Source organism: Cetorhinus maximus, chromosome 14 (genome assembly GCF_964194155.1).
Source record: "Cetorhinus maximus chromosome 14, sCetMax3.hap1.1, whole genome shotgun sequence".
NCBI classification, from domain to species: Eukaryota; Metazoa; Chordata; class Chondrichthyes; order Lamniformes; family Cetorhinidae; genus Cetorhinus; species Cetorhinus maximus.
This window is the reverse complement of record NC_135892.1, coordinates 50,551,827-50,579,501: the sequence shown is the minus strand read 5'-3', so window position 1 is coordinate 50,579,501 and position 27,675 is coordinate 50,551,827. Positions and strand designations below refer to the sequence as shown.

General features: G+C 40.7%; 1 protein-coding gene across 4 annotated transcripts in view; it reads left to right on the top strand.

Annotated features, from left to right (window-relative positions):
• Positions 1-14,834: 14,834 nt before the first annotated feature.
• rel (v-rel avian reticuloendotheliosis viral oncogene homolog) overlaps positions 14,835-27,675 on the top strand; it is a 60,978-nt gene continuing 48,137 nt past the window's right edge. The window contains exons 1-4 of one of the 4 annotated variants that reach the window (XM_078556914.1): positions 14,835-15,027; positions 19,085-19,126; positions 19,251-19,387; positions 20,801-20,949. In XM_078556914.1, the coding sequence (XP_078413040.1) occupies positions 15,021-15,027; positions 19,085-19,126; positions 19,251-19,387; positions 20,801-20,949 (335 nt within the window). In that variant the 5' untranslated portion in view covers positions 14,835-15,020. Of the gene's footprint in view, positions 15,028-15,478; positions 15,586-16,836; positions 16,875-17,894; positions 18,036-19,084; positions 19,127-19,250; positions 19,388-20,800; positions 20,950-27,675 lie in introns of those variants that run through there. The other 3 variants (XM_078556912.1, XM_078556913.1, XM_078556915.1) reach the window with 3 other exon arrangements.

Genomic DNA, 27,675 nt, shown 5'->3' with positions numbered 1-27,675 from the left:
CCTGTGGCGACAATGAGGTCAGCGGTGAATACCCTTGTGAGGATCCTGCACCACATCAACTCTCTCTCAGCGCAACTGAGAGTGCTCTCTCCTGCCTTTGATTCTGCTGCCATGAGCTAATTTTCTCTACTTTGGTTCACAGGGAACTCTGCCAAGTGACCAATGCCCTCAGCCGGTTAGTCCCTCAGTTACATCCATGTCCTCACCTCCAGCCATTGAAGAGCTGTAAATAAGCAGCCTAGACGACCTGTCACAGCGCTTACGCACACCCTCCACCAGCACAGAGACACATACCTCAGTGGGATCTAGATCTAGAGCAGGCTCGGGTTCAAAATCTGCTGGTCACTGCACGGACACATGTCCGCAGCAGGAGGAGGCAGGTTCATCAAGGCAGCAAAGTGTGGCATCATGGAACCCTCACAAAACTGGAATCAATGGGAATCAGGGGGAAACTCTCCACTGTTTGGAGTCATACCTAGCACAAAGGAAGATGTAGTTGTTGGAGGTCAGTCATCTCAGTTCCAGCACATCACTGCAGGAGTTATTCAGGGTAGCGTCCTCAACCCAACCATCTTCAGCTGCTTCATCAATGACCTTTCTTCCATCATAAGGACAGAAGTGGGGATGTTCACTGATGATTGCACAATGTTCAGCACCAGTCGCAACTCCTCAGATACTGAAGCAGTCCATGTCCAAATGCAGCAAGACCTGGATAATATCCAAGCTTGGGCTGAGAAGTGGCCAGTAATATTCGCACTACACAAGTGTCAGGCAATGACCATATTCAACAAGAGAGAAGCCAACCATCGCCCCTTGATGTTCAATGGCATTACCATCACTGAATCCCCCACTGTCAACATCCTGGGGGTTACCATTGGCCAAAAACTGAACTGGACTAGTCATATAAATAATGTGGCTTCAAGAGCAGGTCAGAGGCTAGGAATCCAGCAGTGAGTAACTCATCTGACTCCCCAAAGCCTGTCCACCATCTACAAGGCACAAGTCAGGAGTGTGATGGAATACTCCCCACACGTCTGGATGAGTGCAGCTCCCACAACACTCAAGAAGCTTGACACCGTCCAGGACAAAGCAGCCCACTTGATTGGCACCACATCCACAAACATTCACTCCTCCATCACTGACGCACAGTAGCAGCAGTGTGTACCATCTACAAGATACACTGCAGGAATTCATCAAGGCTCTTTCGACAGCACCTTCCAAACTCACGACCACTGCCGTCTAGAAGGGCAAAGGCAACAGATACATGGGGACACCACCACCAGGAAGTTTCCCTCCAAGTCACTCACCATCCTGACTTGGAAATGTATTGCCCGTTCCTTCACTGCTGGGTCAAAATCCTGGAACTCCCTTCCTAACAGCACTGCGGGTGTACCTACACCACATGGACTGCAGTGGTTCAAGAAGGCAGCTCACCACCACCTCCTCAAGGGCAACTAGGGATGGGCAATAAATGCTGGCCTAGCCAGCGACGCCCACATATCGTGAATGGAAAAAAAAGCTGAGCTACCCAGCACTCAGCGGCTGCTGGGAAAAAGGCACCTCTCAGGTCCAAGTCAGATGACGAGTCTCTGGATTTGGCCTTCCAGCTCATTCTGGAGAGTCAGCACCTCAATGTTCCCCCAGGTGCTCCTTCCCCTGAAGGAATCAGGCCGTGGCCCTCGAGCACCCGAAGGGAGGAGAAGCGGCAGTTGGACACCCCTGGGTCATCCACTCAGGAATCTCAGAGGCTGTCCGCTCCCTCTGAGTCCCCTTTGCCTGTGACCCCCCTCAACCTCATCCTTTGTCACTGCAGAGGGAGTAGCTGGCCCACAGGAAGACAGCCAAAGCAAGCCGGGGCCCCCAAGAGCTGATCTGCATTTACGCCTACCCACTGATCACACTTCTGTGCAGCACTTGATCTCACATATCACAACTCTCTTTTCACTTTCGATTTAGCCAGCATGTTAGTGCTATAGTTTTTCTTTCACTCCCCCATCTTTTTTCCTCCCCCAATCACCCATTTCCTTTCCCCCATCACTGTCGACTTCCCTGGCATCACCTTGCATCTCCCCTCCATGACCTACCAGCCACAACACTTTTCTTTTGGGGATGTCCAGGTGAACACCCTTCCCAAAAATCCAACCCCCATCCACATTAACCTCCTCAACCTCCTCCTTCCCATCCCCAGGGTCCGTGTCTGCCTCCGAATCCCCATCAGCTACCCTTGCCGTCCCTTCTACCATTGAACCTTCACCCTCCCACCCTACGGCCTCACTTTGCCCTCGGTCATTCTCACCATTCTGTTGTACCATACCCACCTTCAGTTCGCTCCTCAAGAGGCAGTCATGGACTCATCAGAGCCCTCCCTTGCACATTCACCTGGACATCCCCCCCCACCCGGAACTCCTCCCTCACATAACTTCTTCCCCCCTCCCTTAGAACTCCTTCACCAGCCACCCCCCCCCCCCACCCCACCCCCACCACCGCCACCAGACGCCTTCAGACACATTACTTCTTCCGCCACCCTTACTCCTTTCCCTCTCTGAACTCCTTCCTCCACCCTTACTTTTTCCACCTTCCTCCTTACTGACTCCTTCAGACACCCTTATGGCATGAAACTAGAATTATAATATTTTTCTTCTGGTAATAACCCTGGCATATTTTCTTATGTGCTGGAAGTCAGGCTGTAATTGGATTAAGAGCTGGAGTAACTGCAACGGTCTAAAACCAACAGTGGTTTCGATATGTTAATGAACTAAGAGTAACTGCAATCAGAGATTTACATAAAGCAATAAATGAATAGTTTTGAATTGAGTTGTTTTAGTTGAAAGGGTCAGATCTCCTAGATGACAGTGTGAACAAGGTCTACCTGAAGACCCAGTTGCTATCAACCTCAGAGGACACCCCAAGGGAAAAAGGCAGCGTGTGGTAAAAATTACTGGAATTCCATAGATTTTAAAAGCTCCTCGGATATCCGCAATGTGAGCAAGTCCCTGTCGGTAAATCCCAATTTCTGCACGTCATACTTGTCAAAACGTGTTCTGCACCGGCGTGTTTTCCTGCCGATGTGGGCAGATGATCCAGCGTAGGGGGATGATTCCAGCAGGCTGGCCTTATAATGATATGCAGATGTATTATAATGAGGTTACTGACATCCAACAGTAGGAAACGCAGCCCACCATTGACGGGCAGAGTGGATGATTGTAAACTGGTTTCACGATGTCATGAAACCGATTTTTGGCCTTGCGCCATATTGTCCGCTCACGCCGCCAAACACACCAGACGCAAGCGGGCATGGGAAATTCCGCCCAAAGACCTGAAATAAAGAAATTATCCTTTATGCAAACCCCATTATGAAATACATCTATAATGATAAAGGTTCCTTATAACAACAAACAGAAACAGAAAATGATGGAAATACTCAGCAGATCTGGCTGCATCTTTGGAGAGAAAATTCAGGTCGATGAGCTTACATCTCTAACTTTTTCCAGAACTAATGGGAAGGTTGGAAGACAGGAGAGATTACATGAGAAAAGAGTTAGAATCATAGAATGGTTACAGCACAGAAAGAGACCATTTGGCCAGTTGAATCCCTGTCAACTATCTGCAAGAACAATTAAGATAGTCCCACTCCACTGACCTTTCCCCATATTTGTGAAAGCTTTTTTTCCTTTAGTTGCATAACAAATTCCCTTCTGAAAGCCAGGAACGAATCTGCCTCCACCACACTCTCAGGCAGTGCATTCAAGATTGTAACCACTCCCTGTGTAGAAAGGGTTTTTCTTCATGCCACCATTAGTTATTTTTGCCAACCTCCTTAAATCTGTGCCCTCTGGGTGACGGACTAGTGTAATATAGTTAATCTTTTTTCTTGTTTAATCAATGTTTTATTCTGTGAAAAGTACATCAGCAGACTCTGTGACTCTGTTCAGTAGCTGCCCTCTACGTTTCTAAACAAAAAATAAAAGTTAGGATCCATCAAGCCAGGTTCCACCCTGGGATCTGACTTACCCAGAACATCAGCTGGGATCATAACCATACCAGGGTCCAGGATGTCACTAAATGGCTGCAAAAGCCTTTGGAAGTGGGAGGGTGAATTGCTAGAGCTCATGGTCCATATCAGTACGAACAACATAGGTAAAAAGAGGGATGAACATTTTAGGGAGCTAGGAAAGAGATTAACATACAGGACCTCAAAATTATTCATCTCCAGGTTGCTTCCGATGCCATGTGCTAGTGAGTATAGAAATAGGAGGATAGAACAGATGAATGCATGGCTGGAGAGATGGTGCAAGAGGAGGGGGGGCTTTCGATTTCTTGGAAATTGCTACCACTTCTCGGGGAGGTCAGATGGGTTGCATTCAACATAGCCGGGACTGATGTTCTCACGGGGCGGTTTGCTGGTAGTAACTACAGCTAGTCGATTTAATCTCAGTGGTGGGAAAGCTTTTAGAAACAAACTGGAGCAAAAGTAAGTCACTTGGATAGGTGTGGATTAATTAAGAAAACCCAGCATGGCCTTGTTAAAGGCAAACTGTGTTTAACTAACTTCATTAATATTTTTGGTTAGGTTACAGAGAGAGTTGATGAAAGTAATTTGGTTGATGTGGTGTACATAGATTTCTTAAAGGCGCTTGAAAAAAAATCGCTGCATAATAGAGCTGCCAAGAAAGTTGAAGCCCATGGAATAAAAGGGACAGTGGCAGCATGGATACAAAGTTGGCTGAGTGACAGGAAACAGAGTGCGCAGTTGCTTTTCCTGACTGGAGGAAGGTATACAGTGGAGTTCCCCAAGGATCAGTACTAGGGTCTCTGCTTTCCTTGATATGTATTAATGATCTGGACTTGGGTATACAGGGCACAATTGCAAAATTTTCAAATGACACAAAACTTGGAAGTATTACGAATTGTGAGGAGGGTAGTGATAGACTGCAAGAGGACAGGCTGGGGTATGAGTGGACGTGGAACAAATGAGATCTAATACAGAGAAGTGCAGAATGATACATTCTGGTAGGAAGAACAAAGAGGCAATATAAAATAAAGCATGCAATACCAAAGTGGGTGTAGGAACTGAGAAACCTGGGGATATATATGCACAAATTGTTGAAGGTAGCAAGGCATGTTGAGAAAGTTATTAAAAAAGCATACGGGATCTTGAGGCTTTATAAATAGAGGCACAGAGTACAAAAACAAGGAAGTTATAATGAACCTATACAGAAGAATACTGGTTTGGCCTCAACTGAAGTATTGTGCCCAATTCTGGGCACTGCACTTAGAAAGGATGTGACGGCTTTAGAGAGGGTGCAGAAAAGATTTTTGAGAATGGTTCCAGGGAAGAGAGACTTCAGTTATGTGGATAGATTGGAGAAGCTGGGATTTTACTCCTCAAGGAGATGAGAGAGATTTAGTAGAGGTGTTCAAGATCACGAGGAGTCTAGGTAGAGTACATAGAGAGAAACTGTTCCCATTGGAGAAAAGATCAAGAATCAGAGGGCACAGATTTAAGGAGGTTGGCAAAAAAACTAATGGTGGCATGAAGAAAAACCCTTTCTACACAGGGAGTGGTTACAATCTTGAATGCACTGCCTGAGAGTGTGGTGGAGGCAGATTCGTTCCTGGCTTTCAGAAGGGAATTTGTTATGCAACTAAAGGAAAAAAAGCTTGCACAAATATGGGGAAAGGTCAATGGAGTGGGACTATCAATGCTGATTGGTAGAGGTATTGGCATGGAGAATGCACCGGTTGATGGTGACTTATAGTGAACTGCCAAGCATTGTTTGAAATTTAAACCAGGCAGCTTGACAATGCTTTGGTCAAAGCATTGCCCTGAGGAATGAACCAGCGAATGACTGTCACTTATGTTGTTTAGCTGAAACAGGTGCAATGTGTGTACATGGTCTTTCTACCTGCAAAGAACAGGGCCCTGTGTATTAATATATGTAGCTTCCAGTACATGCAAATTTGTCACACTGTAGAGATCAACTGACAGTCTTAAATTGGTTGTCAGCGTAATTCTTAGCACACTGAAGATCATTTAGCAAATGTTGTCCAATTGCCCAAGTTCTGTACTACCAGATGACTATTTGAAGTAGAATCAGTAAGGATGGAAATTAGGAATATCAAGGGTAAGAAAACATTGGTGGGAGTAGTGGTGGTAGACCCCTTAACTGTATTGCTCTGTCCAACAGTATAACCAAACAAGAAAGTATTGGAGCGCATAACAAAGGCAATGCAATACTTGTGGGAACTTTAATCTTCGCACTGACCAGACCAATCAAATTGGTAAGGGTGAGGGTGGTCTAGAAGATGAGTTTGTAGAATGTTTTTGCAACAGTTTCCTGGAACAATACTTTGTGGAACCAACTAGGGATAAAACTATTTCAAAATATGCATGGTGTAATGAAGCAGGGTTAATTAGTAATGTCACAGTAAAAGATCCACTGGGAAATAGTAATCATAATATCATTCCATTCCATGTTAAGTTTTAAAGCGACATACTCTAGTCACAAACAAGAATCTTAAAATTGAACAAAGCCAGTTACATAGGTTTGAGGGGAGAACTGGCTGAGGTTAATTGGGTAAATAGATTAAAAGATATGGAGGTAAATGAACAGTGGGAAACATTTAAGGAAACAATTCAAAATATTCAACAAAAATACATCCAACTGAAAAACAAAAACTCAGCAAGAAAAATCCATCTGTGGCTTACTCAGGAAGTTAAGGATAACATTGGCTTAAAGGGCCTTATCAAGTTGCAAAAATAATAGCAAGTCTGAGGGTTGGAGTGTTTTAGAAACCAGCAAAGGACCACCAAAAAGTTGATAAATAGGGAAAAAATAAAATGAGAGCAAAATAGTCAGGAATATAAAAGCAGATTGTAAGCAGATTTACAAGTGTATAAAAAGGAAGAGATTAGCTAAAGTAAACATTGGAATTTAGAAACCGAGACAAGAGCAATTATTATGGGGAACAAGGAAATGGCAGAGGCATTGAATAAATATTTGATGTCCGTCTTCACAGTAGAAGAAACAAATTACGTATCAGAAATAGAGGGTAACTTAGGTGGTAACAAGAGTAAAGAAATTATGGAAATTAATATCAGCAGAGAAAAAGTACTGGAGAAACTTAAGGGTCTAAATTGGGACAAATCCCCAGGATCTGATGGCCTACATCCTAGGGTTCAAAAAGAGATAGCTGCAGAGATAATGGATGCTCTGGCTATGATTTTCCAAAATTCAGAAAATAGATTCTGGGATGGTCCCAGCAGATTGGAAGTTAGCAAATATGATACTGCTATTTAAAAAAACAAGGAAGAAAGAAAACGGAACTACAGGCCAGTTAGTCTGACATTAGTTGTCAGCAAAGTGTTGAAATCTATTATTAAGGGAACCTTAACAATGCGTTTAGAAACTCATAGTATGATCAGACAAAGTCAACATGGTTTTATGAAAGGGAAATAGTGGTTGCCAAATTTATTAGTTTTTCGAGGATGTAACGTGGAGAGTAGATAAAGGGTATATCTGGATTTCCAAAAGGCATTTGCCAAGGTGTCATACATGGGGATAACAGGCAAGATGGTGGCTCATGGAGTTGGAGATAATATATTAACATGGATGGAGGATTAGTTAACAGGCAGGAAGCAAATAGTAGGCATAAATGGATCATTCTCAAGTTGGTAAGCTGTGACTAGTGGAGTGCTGCAAGGATCAGTACTGGGGCCTTGGCTATTTACAATCTATATTAATAACTTAGACAAAAAGACACAGAGTAATGCATCTAAATTTACTGAGAATACAAAACTAGGTGGAAATGTAAGCTATGAGGAAAACACAAAGAGGCTGCAAAAAAGATATAGACAGGTTAACTGATGGGCAACAAGGTGGCAGGTGGATTATAATGTGAGGAAGTGTGCAGTTAATCACTTTGGATGTAAAAATAGAAAAGCAAATTATTTTTTAAAAAGGGATGAAACTTGTAAATCTTGGTGTGTGGAGGGACTTGGGTGTACTCACACAAGGAATTCAGAAAGTTAGCATGCAGGTATAGCAATCAATTAGGAAGGCAAATGACATTTTGGCCTTTATCACAAGGGAATTGGAGTACAAGAATAAGGAAATCTTGCTACAATTGTGCAGGGCTTTGGTGAGACCATACCTGAAGTACTGTATGCAGTTTTGGTCTCCATATTCAAGGAAGGATATAATTGCAGTGGAGGAGTACAACAAAGGTTCACCAGATTTATCTCTGGGATGAGAAAGTTATCCTATGATGGGATGCTGAGTACATTGGCCCTGTATTATCTGTAGTTTAGAAAAATGAAAGGTGATCTCACTGAAACATATGAACATACAAAACAGGAGCAGAAGTAGGCCATTTGGCCCCTCGAGCCTGCTCTGCTATTCAATAAGATCATGGCTGATCTGTTTGTTTATCGAGTTCCACATTCCCATCTACCCCCCAATAACTTTTGATTCCCTTACCTAAGAAGAATCTATCTACCTCAGCCTTAAAAATATTCAGTGACCCGCCTTCTGAGGCAGAGAGTTCCAAAGTTACACAGCCCTCTTAGAGAAAAAATTTCTCATCTCTGTCCTATAAGAGCGACCCCTAATATTAAAACAGTGCCCCCTAGTTCTGGACTCACTCACAAGAGGAAACATCCTTTCCACATCCGCCTGGTCAAGACCACTCAGGATCTTTTTAATGCTTCAAGTCACCCCTCACTTTTCTAAACTCCAATGGAAACAAGCCCAGCCTGTCCAACCTTTCTTCATAAGACAACTTGCTCATTCCAGATATCATCGAGTAAACTTCCTCTGAACTGCCTCCAACACATTTACATCCTTCCTTAAATAATGGGACCAAAACTGCGTGCAATGTTCAAGATGAGGTCTCACCAATGCCCTGTATAACTGAAGCATAACATCCTTAATTTTATGTTCAATTCCTCTCATAATAAAGGATAGCATTCCATTAATCTTTTTGATTACATGCTGTACCTGCATACTAACTTTTATGGCTTATGGAATTTGGAATTCCCTATCTCAGAGGATTGTGGATGCTCCAACGTTGACTATATTTAAGGTTAGGATGGACAAATATTTGATGTCTCAGGAAATCAAGGGATATGGGGAGCAGCCAGGAAAGTGGAGTAAAGGCCAAGATCAGCAAAGTTCTTATTGAATGGTGGAACAGGCTGAATGGGTCGTATGGTATACTCCTGCTCCTATCTCTTGTGTTCTTGAGAGCAGGAGTGTAGAAAATGAAACGGACATGGTCGAGGACCCTTGTGGTATTAATCCTTTGTTGAGGAAAAAGGAAAGCCTATCAGAAGCACATGTATGGAAGGTCTCATGATCAGAACTGCTGAAATAGGTATGGAGAAACTGAGAGAATCTCTGTCTCTTCCCTCCCCTTCCTCAACTTCCCCATCTCCATTTCTAGGAACAGAATATCAACCAGTATCCACTATAAACACACAGGCTCCCACAGCTACCTTGCTTACACTTCCTGTAGGGAGTCTATTCCATTCTCCAAGTTTCTTGGTCTCTATTGCACCTGCTGAGGTCAGTCCTGCTGAGTATTTACAACATTTTCAGTTTTTATTTCAGGTTTCCAGCATCCAAAGTATTTTGCTCTTATAACAGCAAGTTGTGTGTTGCTTTGGTTAAAAACATGTCTTTTCCTTCTAATGTGTGAAATTTCTTTACTTCAAAACCATTTAAGTTCTTCTCAGTCATCTAACCATCCCTTGTTCTTCTGTTAAGCAGATCACGGGGAATGTCAACAATACTTTATTTTTGTGCTTGTTTCCCTTCAGCATTTTTTGATTCTCTTGCGATTAATTTTCAGTTCAGAGAAAGGGCCTAACTGAACCATGAACTAGTCTCCACAGATGCTAACTGAGCAGCTGTAGATTAGTCTCTTTTGCTCATTATCTCTGCTCGGCTCTGGTGCTCTTACTTCTCATTGAGGTATCTCTGATTGGCCTGAACATTACTGACACTGAACTTTTTTTACTATTTACACAGTAGGAAGTTCTAGACAGGAAATAGAATTAAGCAAAATATTAAAACTATCTATTTTTAAAAATCCAAAACTAATACTTGCAACTAGCTCTGAAACGTAAGAGGTAGAACTGTTGTTAAAGATACTTAGGCTGTACTTGGATGTTTAAATTCTTATTTAACACCCAAGTGCTAACTTGTGACTTATTATGCATTATTTTCATCGACTGCTGATATTACACCATGCAACTTAGTCTGCTTGACAACATGAATTGAATTGCAAACAGCAGCACTGCCTTTTAAGGGCATTTGTTGGATATTTTAAAGAAATTATTTAGAATAAAATAGGCAATTATAGAATGAAAAATCCATAGAGTTATGTCGACTGGTCATTGAAATACCCAAACATTAATTGGCTCAAACCTGAACAGCAACAACAACGTGTATTAATATAGCACCTTTAGCATAATAAAGCATGCCAAGTTGCTTCATATTAGAAGACAAAGTATGATGCCGAGCCAAATAAGGAGATATTAGGGTAGATGACCAAAAGCTAAGCCAAAGAGGTAGGCTTTAAGGAGAGGATTTAAGATGGAAAGTGCGGTAAAGAGGCAGACAGGTTTAGGGAGGGAATACCTGAGGCAGCTGAAAGCATGGCTACTAATGGCGAAGCTATTACAATTGGGGATGTTCTAGAGATCAGAATTATGCGAAGCAGATATCTCAAATAGTTGTGAGGCTGGAGGAGATTACAGATAGGAAGCAATGAGAGCATGGAGGGATTTGAAAACAAGACGAGGATTTCAAAACTGAGAATTTATTTAACTGGGAGCCAGCGTAGATCAATGAGCATAGGTGATGGGTGAATGGGATTTTGTGCCAGTTAAGACACGAACAGCTGCATGTAGGAGGCCCACCAGCAGTGCGTTAGAATAGTTAAGTCTAAAGATAACAAAGGTATGGATTAGTGTTCCAGCAGCAGATGAGCTGAGGCAGAGCAGAGTTGGGCAATGTTATGGAGATGGAAAGAGGTAGTCTTAGTGATGGTGCAGATACGTGGTTGGAAACTCAAACATGACACCAAGGTTGTGAACAGTCTGGTTCAGCCTCAGACAATTGCCGGGTAAGAGGTGTTTGTAACAGGGACCAAAGACAATGGCTTCGGTCTTCCCAGTATTTAATTGGAAGAAATTTCTGCTTGTCCAGTACTAGGTGTACAAGCAATGTGACAACTTATAGACGGTGGAGGGGTCGAGAGAGGTCATGGTGAGGTAGAGCTAGGTGTGATCAACATAAGCATTACTCTGTACTTTTGGATTAACAACTCAAAACAGAGAGGTAGGGACTGCAGGAAGCAATTTTCCACGTGGTTAGGAGTCAATAGCCAACCAAATTGGGCATCTGATAAATTTGCAGATTGAACTCATCTACCACATTACAAACTGTCCATTTAACTGGCACCTTCTAATAGTAGTTTTGAACACCTTGTGAGAGAGCCCCAAGTGCTATTGATATTGATATCCCATACTTCCAGACTAAGATTCTGTGGAGAATCCTAACAATTGTGATTCTCCAAAGATTAGAATTTTAAAATAAAACTTACAACTGTCAGCTTACTGTTTTTTACTAGATATAAAACAAAATTTTTAATTAAAAAATCTCAATATAGAAAATAATTTTTGCACTTCAAAATAAACATAGTGGAAGGAGCACTGCTAAAAGTGCCTGCTGTGCTTTACTTTCAATTCCTGGCAAATGGCACTCCTTTACCCTCTGGCTCCTTATTTCCTTACTATATGTACATAGGAAGCAACATAGGCACAAGCAGTAGCATAATGACACTAGGGTTAAGTCAGCAACCCAGGAATACCAGAGTCAACCACATGCCTCTAATGATTTGAACTCAGCATGCATCTAAATCTCTGACTGCCAACTAATCACATGATGGCAGACTATCTCTTTCCCTTTCCACTGAAACTCCAGCACCAACTGACCAGGCAACAAGAACAGTTGCATGTGAGAAATTGCCCTATACTATGACTGCTGGTTCATGCTTAGTTTCTCCCGCCAAGATGGTGAGTGCATGATGTTTTGGACTTGGGCCAGTTTTAACACTGCAGCTTTAATCATGTAAATGGAATGTCAACTGTCAGGTTTTAAACATGTTTTTCTTCTGATTTCTTGGGTATTCTGATGGAAAATTGCTTCTCCCCACCTTAGCACAACTACATGACCATGTTATCTCTGAAATTCGCTGAGTTCTGGATTTGACATTTAGGGTGAAAGATATAATAACTGCTTTCACTGCTTTCCAAACACCGAACTGGTACATAAAGATATCTAACGGCAAATAGTTAATTTGTCTAATTGTGGAGTGTGCAAAGCTTTATAAAGTTGGTGAACAAGTTGGAAAGGTGGTGTGCAGGCAATTCCTATATAGCCTGGCTAGCTTACTTGGTAGATAATGGGGCTCCTAATCCCAGTGTTGTGGTTTTGAACCACACATTGGGTGCTGAATTTTTTTTTAAAAAACATATTTTGAATACAGTATTTTTTAATTTTTTTTTTACCAACTCATTAAAAGATTATAAATTGAAAGTCGGAGGTGGAGTTGAGATCTCTCTTTGTAAGTGCAGTTCCAAGATCAACCTGGATTCATTCAAAGATTAATTTATGATTTTTAAATAGCTTTCTTACTTCATTATTTACTTTTAACTATAATTCCACTGCACTCATATAACTCCCAATGATGCCACATTCACTTTTTATTTTATCTTTAAAGAATAAGAGAACCAATTTCCTGACCCAGCCTGGCAGAATGTCGCCGATTATGATGTCACTGACAGCATCTGCACATGTGTGGGAAGTACTCCCCCTATTACGGTGTCAATAAATTTAGTCTTCTCTTTCAGGACAGAAAGGGCATTCAGGGACTTTGCCAAGCTGCTCAAAGGCATCATTTACAAGTACAAATCTATGTAAATGCCTGAGTAAAGGGTAATGCTGGTCCCTCTACTCAGTACGATACACCACTGCAATAAATATGAAGCAAGGGTCTCATCATTTCTTTACAAAATGTTCTATTGTTGAAGATCTTGGGCTGAAATGTCTTCATTATCCAAAATGGTGGTTGTGCCTGTGGAGAGCAATATATTTAATGCCTGGTAATTTGTTAAAATAGTTGAATAAAGTTCAGTTTATATTTGTTGCATGCTTATAAATATCAAAAATGTTCAGCAGGGTACATTACTAAATTATGCAGAGAACACTGGCACATAACAGACTGCTGTAGTCAGTAGATTGATGAGAAAGCTTGGAATTGTGTTCAAACAAGTTGCTTGCAAATCAATTCAGCGCAGTTCTAAATGTTAACCAAGGATATACAGGCCAGGAAATCTCAATACAAGCCACATACACAATAGACTGTATTTGTATGTTCAGGTACTTTGTTATTAGAATCCAGGATTGACCCAGAAGTCACTCCATGGAATTCTTGTTTGCTGCTTTTTCTCATCAAAAAGGCACACATGGTCGACTCAAAATGGCAGTTGACTGTGAGGGGGAACACGTTTCCTTTTAGTTTAGTTGTTTCTTTGGAGAACACATGCATGATATACCCAGTGTTCTGGGTTACAATATGTCACAAAAGGAAAGGAAAGTTCACTTCACTGTCTTTGAGGGAACATTTCCAGTAGTGGAGCCTGGGGATGATACATGGCAAGAATTTGGGAGATTTGACAGAAACTCAAATAAGCAGATTCAATATGTTGAGTTTCCTGTTGATGTTGAACACTAATGACCTTCAAATGAAAACAGATGATTAATAGTGACAATGAGACCATCTGAAGCAGTTACATATTTTATTCAGTGAGCGGTAGCTGAGGGCAAAGGAACTGAAGAGAAACTGGAATAACTAAAGTGGAAAATGCACCCACCAGAATGGCGACTCTGATTACTTCCCTCTCTATGTAGATCATGACTCCATTATAGCACAATAAGCTGCTTTTTCCCAGCCTTCCAGCAATCTTAACTCTTCCAGAAATCTTTCTTCTCCACTGCCTCCAGCTCCTAAAAACTGTCTAGTTTCACAGCCATGTTTTCATCTTTCCCTACCCCACTACGCACACCCCTCACTCCCATGTACAATAGAACTCTCCTAATAGGCTAATATTTTAGCCTCCTCCTGTCCTACTAAAACTATCTCCTTTTATATTGGCTATAATCTTTAACCCCCTTCCCCAACCACCTCCAACTACATCCATGACTCTCCTGTTTTCTGCCACTTTGAAAATGCCAGGTTCTCCAATCCCAATTGTCTGCTTTTCAACATGAACGTACCACCACTGTATATATCCATTCCTCACCAGAATAATGTCCACACCCTCCAGTGTTTATTTGAACGATGGCCCAAGCCGTTCCCATCCACCACTGCTACGACAGCAAAATACTGTGGATGCTGAAAATCTGAAATAAAAACAATGTTGTAAATACTCAGCAGGTCAGGCAGCATCATCAGAAAGGCCATCGGGCTGAAATGTTAACTCTTGTTCTCCCTCCCGACCAATGCTGCCAGATATGTTGAGTATTTCCAGCACTTTCTAATCCCCATCCACCACTCATGTTCCTCTCTCTAGCTGAACGTCTCCTCACTTTGAATCACTTCTCTTTCAATTCCAATCACTGTGGAAAATCACGTGTATCTCAGCAATGCCTGCCTTGTGGAACTTAGTAATAGGAGTTCATTGATATGTGAACTGTACAGAATCATGGGGCGAAGAGACGTTCTCATTCTTCATTGGACACAGCGTGACAACCAGTGAAGTTGAGATTTGCAATGCGGTAGGAACGTCAGCGAGTTTCTGAGGAGGCGGAGGGGAATTTCCCCGCTGAGCTTCATTACAATCTCACAGTGCCTCTCCTAACCTTGCAACCAGTACGTTTAAGAGTGAGGACAGCATAGTTACATATCGGAATAATTCTGTGGGCTATAAAAGGGGAGCGAGGTAAACTGCCATGGACGGTAAGCTGATTTAGTAATCAAACATTATGGTAGATGTGTGTTTAAGCTGATGAAAATAATCTGAAATGTGCTGGAAAAACACTTGTATTATTGGCGGAATAAAAATATTATTTTAGATTTCCAGAATAGGCAGTATTTGGCTTTTGTATTACTGGCGGACGGGGGTCTGGGGAGCAGTTTTACTTTTAAACTTCTTTAAGTGGAAATAACCATTCGATAAGTTATGTTGCTGGTGAATAAATCGTGCCTTATTCAAAAAAATAAAGGAAAATCGTGTCTTTAAAAACTGGACCATTTCAGAAGATGAGTTTGTGTTTATCATCAATTCCGAATTAATCATTCAAAAAATATATATATATTTTTCGAGATCAGACTGTTTCCGTCAGTTTGTTTTCTGCTCTGACTTCCGCTCTCGCATCTGTTTGAGAGAGTGGCAAGTGTTTGTGGAAGTTTTCAGTGATCATAGTGAAGTGGCGGGAGTGGGAGAGATGGGGGGAAGCCAGACCTAGGACAAATTTGGCCCCAGAATGTCATTGTTGTCTTTTAATATCATAAACAGTAGGTGGAAATTAAGTTGAAGACACGTTACCTGCATTTTAAAATGATAAACTTGTGCGTCGAGCACTTTATTCATAATGTTACTCCCGTAGACCGACAACTGCCCCATATTTCTTCGGCAGTTGAGAGAGTGAGGGGAAAGTGTATATAGGCCGTGTTCGGACGAAGCTGTTGCCTCACGGCGTAACTCAATGAGGAAGTATCTAATGAAAGTAAAATGTGTTTGAAAGGCATCTGAGTTACTGTCTCTTCATAAAATGTCTGATGAAACTACAAACGAGAGACTTGATGAAACTATCGTGGGCGATGATGAGAACAAAACGACCAGAAACTTCCCTTAAGTTTACCAGTTTAAACTAGGGGGGAAGCGGGTGTATCTTTATCTGAAGAATGAAGGGCGACCCAATAGGCACGGGCGTGATATATGTGGAATTTTATTGCTAGACCGGCCCGCTGGAATGTAAACCCTCCCCCCCCCCCCCCAAAGAAGTTAATGTTGTAACTGAAAATATTAGCTGGATTGGAAGTGGTCCCTAGTGCCTAACATTTAAAGTTACAGGATTGTAGTTGATGAGCGGGGAACGCTGGAGGACAGGGCAGTTTGCTAAAAGCAGCCTCGTCAAACTAAGGGGATGTTATTTTCTAGCCAACTCCTCAAAATGGGGCACTTTGTAATATTGAAGTAGCTCAATCGACACTGAAAGTGGCTATCAGCCGATTTGGAGTTGTATTGGCAGCAGATTTGCAAAGGCTATAGTGCGGACTGTGCCGTTTCCATAATGAGTGTGGAAGTTGGAAGGCAGCCATTGATTTAATTTATTTATTCGTTCATGGGATGTGGGCTTCACTAGCTGGGCCAGCATTTATTGCCCATTCATAATTGCCTTTGGGAAGGTGGTGGTGAACTGCCTTCTTGAACCACTGCAGTCCATGTGGTGTAGGTACACCCACAGTGCTGTTAGGGAGGGAGTTCCAGGACTTTGACCCAGCGACAGTGAAGAAACAGCGATATATTTCCAAATCAGGATGGTGAGTGACTTGGAGAGGAACTTCCAGGTGGTGGTGTTCCCATGTGTCTGCTGCCCTTGTCCTTCTAGATGGTAGTGGTCATGGGTTTGGAAGGTGCTCTCTAAGGAGCCTTAGTGAATTCCTGCAGTGCATCTTGTAGATGGTACAGACCACTGCTAATGTGCGTCGGTGGTAGAGGGAATGAATGTTTGTGAATGTGGTGCCAATCAAGCAGGTTGCTTTGTCTTGGATGGTGTCAAGCTTCTTGAGTGTTGTTGAAGGTAAATGAAGAGTATTACACCACACTCCTGACTTGTGCCTTGTTGATGGCAGACAGGCTTTGGGGAGTCAGGAGGTGAGTTACTCGCCACAGGATTTCTAGCCTCTGACCTGCTCTTGTAGCCACAGTATTTATGTGGCTAGTCTAGTTAAGTTTCTGGTCAGTGGTAACCCCCAGGATGTTGATAGTGGGGGATTCAGCAATGGTAATGCCATTGAAAGTCAAGGGTTGATGGTTAGATTCTCCCTTGTTGGAGATGATCATTGCCTGACACTTGTGTGGCACAAATGTTATTTGCCACTTGTCAGCCCAAGCCTGGATATTGTCCAGGTCTTGCTGCGTTTGGACATGGACTGCTTCAGTATCTGAGGAATCGCAAATGGTGCTGAACATTGTGCAATCATCAGTGAACATCCCCACTTCTGACGTGATGATGGAAGGAAGGCCATTGATGAAGCAGCTGAAGATGGTTATTAATTATTTTTAGATCGCACTAGTCATAGTTAGAGAAAGTTAATTTGTGTAGACCAGTCAAGAAAACATAGTAGCTTGCTCTTCTATTCAGGACTGTAATTGTCTGTTCAGCTAGGTCGCTTATTTTAAGAGTTAAACAAAATCCATCTGTTTACATCCAGTTACTCCAGACACGTGATCTTCCATGGCTACATAGAGGTAATCAGGTGTAGGCGCTGAAGCAATGGGTGATTTGATGCCCTATTTTCCTCTCTGTGATAAGATTGGAAAGGCCTTTTAGTTTCTCACAGCAGTGTGGGTGAGAATGAGATCCAATTGCTCTGCACATTGATACTCCAGTACAGTTACTGATTTCCAATGTTATTGTTTGTCTTAAAAAACTCAGCGAGACATTAAACAAATAGTACTTTTAGTTTAGGAATTTTATGTTAAATACACAGAGAGAGTACTGTGACTGGCGCTTGAGGCTTAAAAGACATTTTCAACTTAGCCCGCAGAGTTAAATTGATGACTATTGACGTCATACGTCTAACTAGTGACTTGATTTTTGTTTCTGTCATTTGTCCTTGTTTATGTGTCTGATTCCTAGACTTATTGGCCATGGTTACTAATCTGCATAAAGACCATTGTTTCCGCTGGCCACAATGTCAAACCACTGGTACCTGCACCAACATTTAATTTAAATTGGGTAACTGTATTGGTTATCATCAATCATTACCAGTTCCTCAGTAAAACTGTAAAAAGTATCAAATTAAACCAAATGCATACATTACTTTCAACAGCCTGTCACTTTTTAAAAGTAAAACTTAATATAAAAATGCCCATAGTTAAGCATGTGATCTGAATACCATACACAGGATACCAGAATATACTACTAAGGGAGTTGGACCTATAGTCTAAAATTACTTGGTAGCTTTATTTCTGTTTAAACTACTGCATCTCATTGTGTACCCTAATATTTGGCCTAATTTCATAAGTTTTAACATTGTTTGCTATTTTATTCTTTATATGTTGGTGATCGAACTGAACAGACAATTACAGTCCTGTATAGAAGTGTAAGCCACTATGTTTTCTTGGCTGACCTACACAAATTAGCTTTCTCTAACTATGACTTGTGTGATTTAAAAAATTGTGCTGGTGAAATTTTGCAGAAGCCAGGCATAACCATGGCTGTCCCAACCAGTTATTTTTGTGAAATCAGAGGAATTATTGAGTATTCAAAATAAGCACTACCATAATTGGATAATATTCAATAGTTTGATTTCAACTGTTTTGACACACATAACAAATGGTTTGTGACAGAAAACCTACAAAGCTGTATTTATAATGTATAGAGGATAATTTCTATAAATAAAAGGAAAAGGAAAAAGCCTGAAAGAGATTATTTTTGTTTTTAGTGGGTACACTTAGCAGGACCTGCATCACTTCTATTTGAGTGCACACCTACCATTTGTTGTGGGTGTAACTCAAGTGACATTTAATTTTAAACTTGAATGGTTTCATGGTGACCTCATCGGAGGGCAACACCAACGATCAGTTTAGATCTTCAATACCTTCCTTAATCACACTTTATTAATTTGCTTATATAAAAATATATTGTCATCCTTTAGAAAATCTAGTTCTAATCCTGGCATATTGGAAACTTCTTGCCATTCTTAAGTAGGGAGATATGTTTCTCTTTTATTCCTTTATAATAGATAATAAGCAATAATAATTTCTGGAATCCTGTCTTTACAGTGCGAGGTCACCTGCCTGCTATGTCAAGGCTTCCCCTTCAAGGTAAGAGACTTCTCTATATTGTAGGAAATACCTTATCTCTAACTTGTCTTTCTATTGGTATGATTGATGTGTTGTAGTGTACTTGCAATTCCATGTTGCTGCAATTATCTTTCTTTATTTTTAGGTGAACCTTATGTCGAAATTGTTGAGCAGCCCAAGCAACGTGGTATGCGTTTCCGGTATAAGTGTGAAGGAAGATCAGCTGGTAGCATTCCTGGGGAACACAGCACAGATAATAATAGAACATTTCCTTCCATACGGGTATAACATTACAATACATAGACAAGAAGTTTTAAGCTTTCTGTGAAAATACCTCCTATTTCTTGTGAAATCCTTTTAAAGCTATTAAAAACAGAATGAATACATCAATGGGAATGAAAGGCTAATGTTTTAACGCAAAAAGTAAATCCTGTTTCTGTGTAGCAACGTTCCAAAGGTGGTGTGAACTGTTTCCTCTTAAATCAATTTTCAGTAAAGAACATAAGTGAAGTAGCTCTCAACAAGAAAGCACTCTTTACTCCATGGTGTAGAATATGGTAATTTACTGCTAAGTCATTTGCTTTTAAGTACAATAACCTTTAAATCACATATCACTGGATGTCTTTTGCTGATGATTCAGTTGGAACTCCCTGAATGGGCAATTGAGGTTTGACTCAATATTGCACATGGATTATTGGTATGACAATATACAGTATTACCACAGCACACTTTGTTAAATTGCTGCAATTAATCTAATTGTGGAAAAGCAAGATTTAATATTTTAATATTGGGAAAATATATTGCCTTTATCATTATTATGTTGACAGTTATTTATAAATAAACAAATTTAAAAATGAAATAACTAACTTACTAAAATTGTACATCATTGTCATTCTAGCTTTCCTGTTCCCAGTGAGTTTAACTAAGTTTCCAGTTAGCTTTGGGCACCATCTCTGTAGTTCATTCAGTACACTCTGAAATCTCTCTCAGTTCTTGATGCCTTACTTTGTTTCTTGGTGTGTTTGATACTTGATTAGAATAATTCTCCTCATGGTTAATTTTGAAAAAACAATTTTTAATTTAGTATGGATTGAATTGTAGATTAACTGTTTTGATCCTGTCACTGTATTAAAAATGAATCTAATTTGTACTCGAAACCACAATCATCTAGGAGCTAGACCTATTCACATTATATTCACAATGAGTGAGCTCTCTTTATAGATAATCCTGCATGTATATGCAGAGGCTTCTACTTTACTAAAATTGTACAATTTATAATGTTAAACCTTGCGACATATCTGTCAAAATTAACATTGAATTTCAAATAAGTCTGGTGTGCTGATTTTGCAGCTGTGTCAGCATTCAGAGCAGAAAGAAATGCCATAAAAGCAGTCTAAAATCTGCCCACCCCAAGAAGCGAGGGAGTGGAAGACGTTCCAATGTGTCAGCTGTGTTTATGTGACTAGCTTTGTACCATGTTAGCCCCAGGAAAGTACTGTTTGTCTGAATAGAGCTGTTTCCCAGCTAAAATTTTAAGTTATTCTATGTCTTTAGATTTAGCAAACCTGAGTAATAAAAAGCAACATTTAAACAAAAGGATGTAAACTTACAAGATTCCTTTGCATAGCTTATCTAAGTGTTCCTTCCCTTTTGTAACATTAAAGTTCTGATCTGTATGTTCTTTTATCGATGCAGGTCGTAAACTATTTTGGAAGAGGGAGAGTTTTAGTTACTTTAGTAACGAAAGTTGAACCCTTCAAGCCCCACCCACATGACTTGGTTGGGAAAGACTGTAGAGATGGGTACTATGAAGCTGATTTTGGCCCTGACCGTAGAATTCTTTGGTAAGTATTCAAGTTTAAGCTGGCACGTTTTATTTTGCATTCGTCATTTTGTTTTAAGAGTGAAATATACAGGGATGTTGGTTTGATTTTGTTTCATGGTTTTGATAACTATTTAAAAAAAACAATTCATTGGGCTGGGCTGCCAGTTTAGTCATCTCTGTGCTGAAAGTAATTATTCATTCACAGATGTGCACTATGTTTTATAATGATAAAATGACATAATGACACAGATGTGTACTATGTTTTATGCTGATAATGACAACAAAAACAACTTGAAATTTAGATAGCACATTTAATGTTGTAAAATGTGCCTAGATACATCACTGTGTGCAACCAAACAAAAGTCAACACTGAGCCAAAAATGGGAGACATTAGGACAAGTGACCAAAAGTTCAGTCAAAGAGATGGGTTTTAAGGAGTACCTTAGTGGTGGAAAGATGGAGAGGTTTGGGGAGCAAATTCCAGAGCTTAGAGTCTAAACAGCTGAAGACATGACCACCAATAATGGGGCGAAGAAAGTAGGGTGATGCATAAGAGGCCAGCGTTGGAGGAATGTAGAGTTCTTGGAGAGTTGTAGGGCTGGAGGAGGTTACAGAAACAAGAAGGAATGAGACCATGGAAGGATTTGAACACACAGACGAGAATTTTAAAATCAAGGCTCTGTTGGACTGAGTGAATGGGACTGGTACAAGTTAGGATATAAGCAGTAGAGTTTTAGGTATGGTTAAGTTTATGGAGGATAGAAATTGGCAGGCCAGCCAGGAGAGCATTGGAATAGTCAAATCTGGAGGTAACAAAGGCATGGATGAGAACTTAAGAAATAGGAGCAGGAGTAGGTCATTTGGCCCCCAAACCTGCCCCGCCATTCAATAAGATCATGGCTGATCTGCCCCAGGCCAGCCCTCCATAGCCCTCAACTACCCAATATTAAAGGCCTAACTGTTTAGCTATTCTTGATAAGTCAACCCCTTCATCCCAGGAATCAGCCTAGTGAATCTCTTTTGAACTGCCTCCAATGCAGTATATCCTTTCTTAAATACGGGGCCCACAACTGTGCCAACCAACACCCTGTACAGTTGTAACAAGACTTCCCCATTTTTAAACTCCAAACCCCTAGCAATTTAGGCCAAAATTCCATTTGCCTTCTTAGTTACTTGCTGCACCTGCAAACTAACTTTTTGTGCTTCATGCACAAGAACACCCAGATCTCTCTGTGCTGCAATTTTTTAGAGTCTCTCTCCATTTAAATAATAGTCTGCCTTTTGAGTCTTCCTACAAAAGTGCATGACCTCACACTTTCCTACATTAAACTCCATCTGCCAAGTTTTTGCCCACTCGCTCAACCTGTCTATATCCCCTTTCAGATTCCTTATGTCCTCATCACAACATGCCTTCCCATCTACTTTTGTATCATCAGCAAATTTGGATACCTTACACTCTGCCCCCTCCTCCAAGTCATTAATATGGATAGTAAATAATTGAGGCCCTAGGACTGATCCTTGTGGCATTCTACTACTTATGCCTTTCCAACCTGAAAAAGACCCATTAATCCTGACTCTCTGTCTTCTGTGTGTTAACTAGTCCTCAAACCACTGTAATACATTATCCCCAATACCATGAGCTCATACCTTATACAATAACCTTTAAAGTGGCACCTTATCAAATGCCTTCTGGAAATCCAAATACACTGCATCTACTGGCTCCCCTTCATCAAATATTGATTGATCTATACATTTGTTGATTATCTGTGTAGATACCTGTTTTCTTTCTAGCTACTATTTAGTCAAACAGAATTCATATAGTACTTAAATCCCTCACAATAAATGATTTTTATCTAGATATGATTATGGAGGATCGTTGACCTAAATGTCTGCTACATGCTTGATTGTCAAAGACCTTGGAAATATCAGTACAAAGATAACATGATAATGGGTAAAACATGTAGAATTTTGAAGTAGGAGGCCTGAGATTGAGTTGACTAACATTATCTAACTAATCTAATGGATTGTCTGGGCTTAATTTTATGCACCTGACATGTTGTCCTCTGGTAATTTGATGAGGACCAACATTGATATTTATTGTAAAGGTGGTACAGTGGGTTAGCACATTGTCCCTTCGCATCTAGTCCTTGATTTGAAGCCTCCCAAACTAATTGGATAGAGGTCTCTTTCTGGTTGTTCGAGTTCTTTTTCAAGTGAGTGTGGGCAGTCTCAACCCATTCCTTAGTGGATATGAGCTCACAGGACAAAACTGGCTCAATTGCATACCACTGTTTGCCATGACTCAGTAGGAGCACCCTCACTTCTGACTCAATGGGTTGTGGGTTCAAGTCTCACTCCAAAGACCTGAGCACATAATGCTAGACTGGCATTCAATACAGCATTTAGGGAGTGCGGCACACTTTCACAGTGCCATCTTTCAATGAATGAGTAACGTGAGAGTTTGCCCTCTCAGGTGGATGTAAAAAAAAAAATCCCCTGGCACTATTCAAGAAGAGTAGTTGAGTCCTCTTGGCGTCCCAACCAACATTTATCTTTCAACAAACACTTAAACAGATAATTTGGTCATTTTTGTGTTGCTGTTTCTCGGCGCTTTCCTGTCTGCAAATTGGCTGTCCTACTTCCCACATATTAATCATGACTATTCTTCAAATGTGTTTCATTGGCTATAACATGCTTTGGGACATTCATGAAGTTGCAAAAGGCACAATACGAAACCAAGTCTTTATTTCTTTCTCCCTTAAATTGCCCGTCTGCTTTAGAAATTACATAAAAATGGCTAATGCGGGAGTGAGCAACATTTATGTTGCTGTGTGGAAAGTTGTTGCGAAGGTGGAGCTAGAGTTTCTCCCCCTTTTGTTCACCAGTTTTCCCCACTCCTCCTCTCCTGGAAGGTTTGACACCTTGCTGGAATATAATTCCATGGGCACCTTGGCAGTCTTTGGTACCTGACTTGTGTCGCCATTCTTCATGTGTGGGTGTTAGCAAACTATTTGACCAGGGACCATCATAGCTGAGCCTATTCTTGTTTATACCCAACACCTGTACACATGTTTCCAGATGGAATTGCTGGATAACAATTAGAAGTGGAAACTTTGGCAAATTTTACCTGATCACTTTGTTCAGACAGACATATTGAATCTATAAAGGCATAGTGATTTTCAATAGTCGTCTTCAAAAGGGAATTGGATAAATAGTTGAAGAATAAAGAATTGCAGGACTATGAGGAAAGAGCAAGGAAGTAGGCCTAACAAGATTTCCCCTTGAAAGAGTCGGTGCAGACTTGATGGGCTGAATGGTCTCCTTCTGTGCTCTGAGATTCTATAATTTATTATTATTATTGCAACATTAACAACAAAGTCAATGTGAAGAAATGCCTTATGAATTAGCAGTCAAATAGAAAGCATGGTATACAGTAAACAATAATAAGTCATAGTACCTTGACAAATGGTAGAATAAATGGTGGATTCTATTACATCCATTGTGTCTTCTGCTTATGTGACTTATGAGGTACATAGTCTTGTTTTAAAATCCAATCCCCAACTCTTTTCAGGCACTGACTGTTGCTGGGGTATGAATCCATGGGCACTGAGTATCTTCCACTATTTAGCCTTTTGATCATTCTTCAAGGGAAACCAAGACAATGAATGTCACAGGATTTTGGCCTGAGGAAATTATCCACAGCCAAGTCCCACTCTATCATTTTTCCCCTCGTCCCTGTGACAAAATATACAACAACTTGCATTTATATGGCACCTTATAATCAATTTATCCCAAGCCATTTTAAAGAGGCGTAATGAGACAAAAATGAAAACTAAAGCAAAGAAGAAAGGGTGACCAAAACTTTGGTCAAAGAGATGTGTTTTAAAGAGGGCCATAAAGGAGGAGGGAGATATAAAGAGGTGGAATTTTTTTTAGGGGCAGCAATGGCAAAGGAAAATGAAGGGAGATGCATATAAGGCCAGAGTCAGGAATGGTAAGTTCAAGAGGTTGGGAGGATGTTGTAAGAGTGGAGATACTTTGTATACAATTAGATCAGTAAGAACAGAACCATACAGGAATATTTTTGGAAATCCAAGTATACTACATCTACTGGTTCTCTTTATCTACCTTACTAGTTACATCCTCAAAAAACTTGTGATAAGTTTGCCAAACATGGTTCCCCTTTTGTAAAACCATGCTGCCTTTGTCTGATCAGACAATGATTTACTAGGAGCTTTGTTAAGACTTCCTTAATAATAGATTGCAGCATTTTCCTGATGACTGATGTCAGACTGATTGGCCTATAGTTGTCTGTTTTCTCACTTCCTCCTTTCCTCAATAGCAGAGTTACATTTGCTGACTTGCACTCCACTGGGACCATTCTTGGATATAGGGAATTTTGGAAAATCATAACTAGCACATCCACTATCTCTGCAGCTACCTTTTTTTAGAACCCTAGGGTGTAGGCCATCAGGTCCTGGGGATTTGTTGGATTTTAGTCCCTTACATTTCTTCAATATGTTAATAATATAGTAATAACATATTACTATGTTATTAATCTACTGATTATGAATTGCCTTAAGTTCCACACTCTTATTAGCTTCTTGTTACCCTCTATTTCTGGTATGTAATTTGTATCTTCCACTTTGAAGAAGACAAAATATTTGTTCAAAACAAAAATAAAAATACCTGGAAAAACTCAGCAGGTCTGGCAGCATCTGCGGAGAGGAACACAGTTAATGTTTCGAGTCATATGACTCTTCAAAAGAACTAAGTAAAAATAGAAGAGAGGTGAAATATGAAATTATTTCACTTCTCTTCTATTTTTACTTAGTTCTGTTGAAGAGTCATACGAACTTGAAACGTTAACTGTGTTCCTCTCCGCAGATGCTGCCAGACCTGCTGAGTTTTTCCAGGTATTTTTATTTTTGTTTTGGATTTCCAGCATCTGCCGTTTTTTGCTTTTATCAAAATATTTGTTCAATGTCTCTGCCATTTTCTCATTTCCCATGATGATGTCTCCTGTCTCTGCTTCTAAGGGACTAATTACTTTAGCTACTCTCCTTTTTATATCCTTGTAAAAGCTCTTACAAACTGTTTTTATTTTCCTGGCTAGTTTATAGTCATATTCTATTTTTTCCCTTTTAATCAACTTTTTGGTGGCCCTTTGCTGGTTTCTGAAACACTCTCAATCCTCAGGCTTACTACTATTCTTTGCAGCATTATAAGCCTCTTTTAATTTTAATTAACTCTTAGTAAACATGGTTGAATCTTCCTTGCTGAGTTTTTTTTAATGTAATGTATTTTTGTTGAACATTTTGAATTTTTAAATAATGTCTCACTATTTATCACCATGCCTTTTAGTCAATTTGCTCAATCAACCTTAGCCAGCTCCCCGCCTCATACCTATGTAATTGCCTTTGTTTAAGTTTAAGATTCTAGTTTAGAACTGGAGTCAGTCACTTTCAAACTTAAATGGAATTCAATTGTATTATATCACTAGTTCCCAGTGGACCTTTTACTATGAGACTATTAATTAACCCTGCCTCATTGCACAACACTAGACCTAAGATAGCTTTGCCCCTCATTGGTTCCACAATGTATTGTTCCAAGAAACTGTCACAAAGGCATTCTAAAACTCATTATCCAGCCCACCTTTGTCAATTTGACTGCTCCAGTCTATATGAAGTCCGTATGTATGATGATGTAGCTATGAAGATTAGCCCCCTATAATTATTACATTGCCTTTACTATAAGCTCCAGTGATTTCTTGTTTAACTCTCTCCAGCAGTATAACTACTGTTAGGGAGCCTATAAACTACTCCCTCTTGCGTTTTTGACACTTGTTATTCCTAATCTCCATCCATTCTGATTCTGCTTCCTGATCTTCTGAGACAAGATCCTTTCTCACTACTGTCCTTATGTCACCCTATACCATTCTATCTACTGCTCTTTTTCTATTCTGCCTGTCTTGTTGAAATGTGTGTACCCTAGAATATTTATTTCCCAATCTTGGTCATCTTGTAACCATGGGCAGAATTTTCCCTCCGTTGGCGGGGGGGATGTTCAGGAGTGGGCGCGTGGAAGCACGCCTCCGACCAGCGCCCCCGAATGGGGGTGCGTGCCATTTTACGTGGGCGGGCTAATTAAGCTATGCTATGCGCTCCCTGTGTGGGCAGGGGGGGAATCCCTGAGCCAAGAGTGCGCTCTTTCGCGCATGCTGCCTCAGGGAAATTGGCTCCACATTAAAAAATTTTAAAAACAAAAAGATAAAATTCCCCTGACATGTCCATCACTTTTAGTTACACTTTTATTAAATTTTTAAAAACCTACATGAAACTTCATCCTGCCCGTGGATGAGGTTTCATGCTTTTTCCAATGCCCGCCAGGGCTCCCGGCTTGCCCGCCAACCTTCAGGTTGGACGGGCAGGTCCACTAATTACGTTAATTACTTTGTCAACGGCCTCAATAGGCCATTGACAGGTTGGCGGGCGCACAGCTGATTTGGCTGAGCCCCCACCAGCCTGAAAATTGAAATGAGACGGGGTGACATCGGGAGTTCCACCCGATGTCATCCCACCTCATTTTACACGTTGGTGAGCGGGCCCTACCCCCTGCTCTTTGACGGCAAAATCCTGGCCCATATCTCTGCAATGAGCGTTAAATCTAAACCATATATCTCTATTTGTACCATTAGCACTAGTTCATCTATCTTCATGCTTTGTGGGTTCGCGCATTCGGATAA